The sequence below is a fragment of the Zootoca vivipara genome, chromosome 11 (genome assembly GCF_963506605.1).
Source record: "Zootoca vivipara chromosome 11, rZooViv1.1, whole genome shotgun sequence".
In the NCBI taxonomy this organism is placed as follows: Eukaryota; Metazoa; Chordata; class Lepidosauria; order Squamata; family Lacertidae; genus Zootoca; species Zootoca vivipara.
The window spans coordinates 49,907,623-49,916,503 of NC_083286.1; the positions used below are offsets into that span (position 1 = coordinate 49,907,623).

General features: G+C 44.0%; 1 protein-coding gene across 6 annotated transcripts in view; it reads left to right on the forward strand.

Annotated features, from left to right (window-relative positions):
• ATP8B1 (ATPase phospholipid transporting 8B1) overlaps positions 1-5,855 on the forward strand; it is a 71,094-nt gene extending 65,239 nt beyond the window's left edge. For all 6 annotated transcript variants that reach the window (XM_035100983.2, XM_035100991.2, XM_035100986.2 and 3 more), the window contains exons 26-28: positions 332-470; positions 2,854-2,984; positions 3,203-5,855. In XM_035100983.2, the coding sequence (XP_034956874.1) occupies positions 332-470; positions 2,854-2,984; positions 3,203-3,433 (501 nt within the window). In that variant the 3' untranslated portion in view covers positions 3,434-5,855. The remainder of the gene's footprint in view (positions 1-331; positions 471-2,853; positions 2,985-3,202) is intronic.
• The last annotated feature ends 3,026 nt before the right edge of the window (positions 5,856-8,881 follow it).

Here is an 8,881-nt window from a genome sequence, read left to right on the forward strand (position 1 = left end):
GTGGGGAATGGTATGAGGGAAAGGAAATGAGAGAGGAGAGAGAGAGAGAGAAATTGCTCTTGCGGTAGACCAGGAGGGCTGAGGGATGGCTCCCTGCTCTGTCCACTTGAGCATGCGATTCCTCAGAAAGTCAACCTGAAGAACAGCTTGGAGATAGCTGGGGGGAAAGTAGCAAATGGGGGTGCTGTTCTCCTTTGTCCTCCCCTCCCTTGTGTTCACCTTGCCCATTGGAGAACTTTCTTCAAGGTTTTGCAGAATCTATTGAAACCTCCCACCTGCACCGTGATTTGTCCTCTTTCTAACTTCCGCATGTCTGTCTGTTTGCTTCTAGATGGGGCTGGACACATCTTACTGGACATTTGTGAATGCTTTCTCAATATTTGGGAGTATTGCACTTTACTTCGGAATTATGTTTGATCTACACAGTGCTGGGATCCATGTCCTTTTCCCTTCTGCTTTTCAGTTTACAGGTCAGTACTTAACTATCTCACCATAGCTGTAGCCACATTAGTGACTACAAATGCCATGTGATGCACCCCAAAGAGTCTACACCAGGCATCCCCAAACTGCGGCCCTCTAGATGTTTTGGCCTACAACTCCCATGATCCCTAGCTAACAGAACCAGTGGTCGGGGAAGATGGGAATTGTAGTCCAAAACATCTGGAGGGCCGAAGTTTGGGGATGCCTGGTCTACACTATCATGGTGTGCCCTCCATGATGTGGTTGGGACTAAAAATCCCATCATCCCCAGTCATGCTGGCTGGAGCTGATTGGAGATGAAGTTCAACAGCATTTGGAAAAGGTGATCTTAAAAGAGAAGCAAGTGTTTAAAGTTTGGGCCTGGTAAGGAGGCGGCTCCATTTTATTCAATTTAATTGAATTTTATGTATTGCTGAAGCTGTTGAAGTTTAGAAAACTGACAATGTATCACAGGCATATTTGAGGCCATAGAAAATGGATGGTTGGAAACCAAACCACATGCACACTAGCAATTTTTTATGGGGCTGTTGCTAATAACCACTAATCTTCAAATTTGAGTTCACATTGGGACATCATATACCATATATGCCGGCATATAAGGCGACTGGGCGTATAAGACGACCCCTTACTTTTCAAGTTAAAATATAGAATATGGGATGTACTCCAGCCCTTTTTTGGCGGGGAGGGGAGGGGAGGCTGTCTTCTCCAGCACTCAAGTCTGCAGCCGGGGAAATGGTGGTTTGTTTGTTTGTTTGCTTAGTTATTGAGAGGGGGAAAGAAGCCAGAGAGAGGAGAGATAGAGAAGCAGAGACATCGAGCAAAAGGGGGGAAAGAAACCATAGAGAGGACAGAGATAGAGAGGCAGAGACATCGAGCAAAAGGGGGAAAGAAACCTCACACAGCCAGCGAAAGACGCTGAGCAGCAGTGAAAGAGAGAGCAGAGAGAGAGAGAGAGACGGAGAGATCCCTTTGCTTTGTGCTGACAAAAAGAGAAGAGGCAGCAGCTTGACACCAATGAAATACACAAAACTGTATCTCTGCGCTGATCCAGGTCGCAAAGCCATGAGGGAGCCATTCTCCCTGGCGGGGAGCAGCCCCCTCCCGAGCGCGCTTCTTTGCGTTCATATGGTCACTGCATACAGTGGGGATGTGGCCGTTTTTGAGCTCCCCCCACCGTATGCGGTGACCGCAAATTCTTGTACCCGGCGTATAAGATGGCCCCCCAACTTTTGAAAAAAATTTCCTGGGTTCAAAAGCCGTCTTATACGCCAGAATATACGGTATCTATATATCTGTATCTGGTTTGCATTCCTTTAAATCATAATAAAAACATCACCATCTTATTATTATTTAAATTTGTATACTGCCCTTAACTCGTAGATCACAGGGCGGTTCACAACATAAAAGATAAAAAACACAAAATACAGAATAAAAGCAAGAACGAAAACAAGCCAATAACCCCCTCCCTCCCTGCCTTTTCCGCTGCCACCTTTCCACAAAAGCAGTCATCCTCAAAGTGGCTTTAGAGATGGAGCCGGGGGCTGGGGACCCCAGAGCTCAGTAGAAGGACACACATTACAGAAGACCCCAGGTTAAAACTCCGGCATTTCAAAGGATCTCAAATAGCAGGGCTGGTAGGTACGCCTGCTGGAGACTTAGAAGTGCTGCTGCAAGTCAGACTAGATAGTGTTGGACAAGGTAGACCAAATTGGGTCTCCAACTGCTTTTGTACTACAATTCCCATCATCCCTGACCACTGGTCCTGCTAGCTAGGGATCATGGGAGTTGTAGACCCAAGTTAGGGAAATCTTGAGGGAAATCTTGGACTACAATTCCCATCTTCCCCGACCACTGGTCCTGTTAACTAGGGATCATGGGAGTTGTAGGCCAAAACATCTGGAAGGCCGCAGTTTGGGGATACTTGAGGTAGACCAATGGTTTTGCTTGATGCAAAGCAGCTTCATATATATGTATGTATACACACACACACACACACACACACACACACACACACTACTTCAGCCTTCAGCAACCTGGTGCCCTCCTGATGCTTTGGACTACAACTCCCATCAGCCCTGTGCTGCCTGAAGCTGATGGGATTTGTAGTCCAATGCACCTGGAGGGTGCTAGGTTGGTGAAGCCTGCAGCAAATAGCCATAGTATTTTGGCCTCAAGACGCCATGCTCAAGACAAATGCTCTGCAAGTTACTTCTCAAAACATAAACCCATCACCAAAGCCGTTTTTAAAAAGCCAGTAATTCTTACAGTAATAACATTGCAAGCATGTTTGCTTTCTGTGTGATACTATTAGCATGAAGGGGAGCACCACAACCATAGCTATGTGTACATTACTTTTTCTTCTTCCTCCTACAGGTACTGCTCCAAACGCTCTCCGGCAACCATATCTCTGGTTGACAATAATCCTATCCATTGCACTTTGCTTGCTGCCAGTGGTTGCTCTCCGCTTCTTGAGCATGACCATTTGGCCTTCGGAAAGTGAGAAGGTACGTATGAGAAATGTGATGGGGCATTAACTTAAAACAGGGCGAGCAGTGCTGAGCTCGCCCACTGGTCCGCCTCAATGTAAAGTAGCATCTTAGGTTCCCAGCATATTCCAGGAGTCCACAGGACTTCACTGCTTCACTGAATGTTCTGTCTGTAGCAAGAGAGTCCGTTTCCCTGCTTCGTCATTAACCTTTCGTGCAACTTTCTCCTTTAAAAGATTCAGAAGAATCGCAAGAAGTTCAAGGCCGAAGAGGAAAAGTGGAAGCGAAGGCAAAGCGTCTTCCGCCGCGGGATCTCGGGCCGCCGTTCTGCTTATGCCTTCTCCCACCAGCGGGGTTACGCTGACCTCATAGCTTCTGGGCGGATCATTCGTAAAAGGAGAGCTTCGTTAACAGCAGTCCTTGGCAACAATTTAGCAGAAGTCAGGCAAGCTGAAGAAGCCAGCTGATGATTTTCTGTGTCCTAAAGGAAGTGGATTCCTCCCCCCACCCCCCCGAAAAACAATTGCACAAAGTTTTTATTTTTTTAATGAAAAACTCAGGATTCTTTTTTTTGGGGGGGTGGGACATTAAAGGTTATGAAGACAGCTTGATTTCCTCCTCAAGCTACTTCGTTTGAGATAACTGAACTGAAGAACTGAGCAGTGTTTTCAGATCTTGATCCTTGTATATTTTGTTTCATGTGAAATTGAAGGATATAAATCTATGGGCTTAAAGACCAACAATTGCAACAGTTGTTGTTCCTTTAAAATGATACTTCATGTGTGTGTTTTTTTAATGCAATCATGAAATACAGTTTCAACTGATGTTCCGTGCCTCAACACCAAAAATGGACTTAGCTGAGAAGCAAAACGGTTCTGTGTGCCACTTCATTCTAGTAATTCAGCTATACTTAAGATTTTTAGCTAACCAAAGATGTCCTCTTTTTGTTTAAGACAGAGAGGTGTGCAGTTTTACTTTGCAAGCATTCAGAACCATTATTCACCGATCTACGGGGTATTGTGGCCCAAGGCTTGAATAATTTTCAGGGATTTGGGCGGGGAAAATTCAGTATATGCAAAGCATCTTAATCAGGTTAGCCTCTTAATCTGGCATTGGGGATAGGGAGCCTGTGGCTGTGTGCATGTTGTTGAGACTCCAACTCCCATCAGCCGCAGCCACAATGGCCAAGAGTGAGGGGTGATGGGAGTTGTAGTTCAGCGACATCTGGGAGGCAAGAAGTTCCCTATCTCTGTTCTAGGGACATCAAGGTCTGGTCCAGGAGGCATAGCTAGTTTGCCACATGCACTCAATCAGGACTTTCTTGGGGGATACTCTACTGAAATGACTACCAATTGTTCGCCAGCAGGACTTGGTGAATCAAATCTCTTTTCTGGTGTATTGTTTTATACCACTGCCTTTCCTCTTTTTAAAAGTATCTGTGTTCTTTGTATCTTGTTTGCAAAAAAACAAGAAAAACAGGAAGAGATATGAAACCAGTGAAGGGTGTATTACTGGCATACTTCCTTGATTTTCTACCTGCTTAACCTTTATGCAAGGTAGACGTCAACGATTCTCACATTACGGGAATTATTTCCATGTAGAACAGGTGTGAGGGACTTTTGGCCCTCCAGATGTTGCTGAACTACAACTCCCATCATCCCTAGCCATTGATTTTTGCTGGGTGTGATGGGAATTGTACTTCCCCACACCTGATGTAGAACATGTGGGCACCATTGTACCTAAAAGGCACATGTGTTGACTATTTTACTACACATGTATATGTGGCTAAAACCAGGTGTGCATGGGTTCTTCGTACATGATGATGTGCACGCTTAAGTGAGACCCATGTTACAAGTCGTGGGTGAAACAGACTAAACTGAATAAAATGTTTTTTTTGTTCACTGGGTGATGGTTCAAAACACAAATTGGAACAAGAGAATTGATCACATCAAGGATGACTCCTTTTCACTATGTTTTAATAGTAAAAAAAAATGTTTGAGATTTTTAATGTACAGGTCTTCAGAGGGTTTTTGTGTTGGGACATATAAATGGTTTACATTTCAAAAATTTCGGCATACACCAATGTGTCTGGTTAAATATTCACTATATAGTTCCACTTTCTTTTTTCAAACCATGCAGCTCGGTGTCTAAAAATCGTCATTTAGGAGCATGGAATTCATACATTTCTTCATCATTATTGTTATTTAATGTGCAAAGGTTTACAGCTTTTTATTTTCAGTAGGTGGGGGAAGATTGACTTTAGTTTCCTAGAATGATTTCTCTCGATCCAAAGATGAGGAAGTTGCTAGCCACATGTTTCAAGCTCCTAATCTGGGTGCAATATTAATTTTAACGTGCTGGTTGAGATAGATATGCCATACACTTGTATCCAAACCATAAATTGTAAATATTTTATTTGCTTAAAGATAATGTACATATTTAACAGGCCTTAATTTTTAACGCTTTTGACTGACATGAAAGAAGTGTTTTCACTGGTCTGAAATATTTTTATTAAACTATACTTCAAATATATATTTGTATATTCATATAGTGTCCAGCGACTTTCGTGAGAGTGCGACTGTTACGGTACTTTATTTGCTATGTTTATGTTATCACTTTCCAACACGTAACTCAAGGGTAGCATACACAGTTCTCCCCATCTGTCAGGGACAGGCAGGAGTCCAAAGGAGGCAGAGGGTAGGAGGACAAACCAAGAGAAGGGGATTCTGTGAGGCAGGGAAAAAGAGGAAGAGTCTGGGCAGTCAAGAGATGGAAAAAGTTGTTGCAGGAAGGCGCAGGGGTAGAAGAGAGAGCCCCAGAGATAGTGTCATGCACTGATTGGATGAAGAGAGGAACCACCAAGGGAAGCAGGCTCAGAACCTGAGTAGTGGTGGGACAACGATGGGGGTCAAAGGGAGAAAAGACTGGGAGGGAGGTGTTGGAAGCTGAAGAGGTAACAGGGCTTAGTGAGCTGGGAGAGTATGTGGCAGAGAGAAGTCCAGAATCAGAAGCTGAAGCAGGAGAGAAGGGAGGACAAGAAGCAGAGATGGGTCAGGCTTGTGAAGAGGCGCAGGTGTCTCCCCCTTGTGCTGTGACAAGCTCTCCTCCCTGCTGTTCTCCCAAAACCAAGATAGGCATGAATCAGGAGGAGCAAAGGCAGACATGCAGCCGCAGTCTCAGATTGTTGGGGGGGGGGGACCCAGGAGAGGCAGAGACATAGGTGACCGTGGGGAGTTGGGGATGTTTATTCTTGGCAACTGCATCGTGGGGGCAAGACCTGCCGGAGATGAGTTGCTGTGCTCATTAGGCCTAACACTCCTGTACAGATCCTCTCTTGCTAATAAAGAGTTAACTTTGATTCACTCAGGTGATTTACTGCTGCTCACTCCTGTCAAAGGGCTTAGAGATAGGAGATGCTGCACAGGAGTTTCCAGTCGCTTCTGTGCACCACCTTTTGCAATTCCAATTTGTATACTCTCTGCAGGGTGCAGCAGTAAAAACTGCTACAGCATTTGCAAAGCTAAGCAGAGTATGGTATGGTTTCAAACTGGATGGGGAACTGCATGTTTGAGATTCCTGCATCGTAGGGGGTTGAGCTATAGATGACACTCAGGGTCCTTCCAATTCCACAATTATATGATTCTTTGAACTTGGGTTGGATCTATACAGATTTTTTTAAAAAACGTCACGTTATAAAAGTTCTTAAAGGAAAATCCCATTGGCGATGGACCACTGCTCTACAGCGCCATCTGGTGTTGCATGTTTATAAGGCAGGTCTAAGACAGGAGTGCCTGGCATGCTCTGGTCCATGGGGTCACGAAGAGTCGGACACGACTAAGACTAAGCAACATATAATTGAAGAGTCTCACTTGAGTCTTTGCTCCAGCTCAAAAATCTGCTGAAAGTGAAGCCTGACATTTCACCACTAGAGGTCTCCCCACAGACCTGACTTTAGATAGCTATACAGTACTGTACAGTACTAGGCAAGTGGTGGTCTGTGGAGCCCAGGGGGTCTGCATAACCTACCCAGGGGGGTCTGTGGCACCATTCACATAACAAAAACTACCATAGAAATATCAAAATGAAAAACATGGAGCTGCAGTATTTAATTAGGAACGACTGTGCTAGATGATGCACAAGCACCTTGCTTTCCTTGATACAGAGGAGTGAAAAATGTGTGTTTAATACAGTACACATACAGTGCTTTCCCCCTTAAGATAGCTTTTTTTAAAAAGAACTACATAAGAATAGCTAAGCCAGCAGCAAAAAAAAATTACAAGGAGTTTGCAGGAGTTTATTACAACATGAACGCTCATGATTCAAGCATGCAAATTTAAAACAAACATGCACATAAACCCATGCATACTCTCATGTTCTGCAATTTGCAAAACCAGCATAACGTTCAGGGCTGGTTAAGTATATAGGATTGTCAATCAGGGTTGTTTTTGTTTGTTTGTTTGCTTGCTTGCTTGGTTTTTAACCCTCCTAAATATGTTAATCCTTTTATACAGAGCAAAGAAAAATAGGTTGGTAATATTCCTCTTCCTCTTATTATTATTAAGATGAGTTTGACCAAGCTGCGGGAGGCAGTGGAAGACAGGAGTGCCTGGCGTGCTCTGGTCCATGGGGTCACAAAGAGTCGGTCACAACTAAACAACAACAATATTTCTCCTCCTCTAATTATTAACACTATAGCATTTTCAATGTACACAGTGCTTTATAAAGCACAAGGCTGCTGTCTCTTTCCCACTGAGCTATCAAACCGAATTAATGCTCTGGGTAGGAGCAGTGAGGGAGACAGGATAGTATCAGGAGGCATGGATGCCACAAAATGAAAGATGAATCTAAATATGAGAATTTTGTCACACTCATTTCCCACCCACCCCCCATCCTGTCTAGCTGGAAAATTTCAGGTATTTTATGGCCATTTGGCTCCATTATTAACAACTACCACTCATCCCCGCCCCACTCTCTGTGTGTACGTAAAATCTTTAATCTTTAGTTTAGAGTAACACAGAGCTCTTGCTTGGGCTTACCAGTGCGCAAAGCAAAAATTAAGCATTAGATCTGAATGCAGGAGGAGAACATGCCTTTTCTGTGATGGCTCCTGGTTTGTGGAACACACTCCCTAGGAAGGTTTGCTGGGTACCTTCATTATATATATATCTTTTAAACAGCAAACAAAAACCCAGGCCTTTGGCAGATTATACTTTTTTTTTTAACTTTGCTGCTTTAAATGTACATTCTGCAGCTGACCTCCTTTGCAATGCTTTACTTTGAAATCTTTTTACAGTGTTTCCCAACCTTGGGTCTCCAGCTGTTTTGGGACTACAACTCCCATCATCTTTAGGTAGCAAGACCAGTGGTCAGGGATGATGGGAATTGTAGTCCAAAAGCAGCTGGAGAACCAAGGTTGGGAAACCCTAGCTGCTGGATTTACGTATAAGCTAAACAAGCTATAGCTTCAAACTTGCGGCCCTCCAGATGTTTTGGCCTACAACTCCCATGATCCCTAGCTAGCAGGACCAGTGGTTGGGGAAGATGGGAATTGTAGTCCAAAACATCTGGAGGGCCGCAAGTTTGACATGCCTAGCTTAGGGCCTCAATCTCTTTGGGGCCCCCAAAAAAGTTAAAGGGGAAAAAACCCTGTATGTACATTTCCAAAATATAAGATAAAAAAATAAAAAATAAAACCTACATACAGCAACGGTGTTTTGTGTTGTGTAGGCTCCTATTATGTAAGTAATGGGCCCCGTTTGCTAGCCTGCTCCCTAAAGTATCACTGGTTTGCTCATTTCTATATATAGGGTGCCAACATTCTGCATGGACTGGCTGCATTGCAACATGTGCAAGTGGCTTTAGATCAGACTTCCTCAACCTCGGCCCTCCAGATGTTTTTGGCCTACAATTCCCAT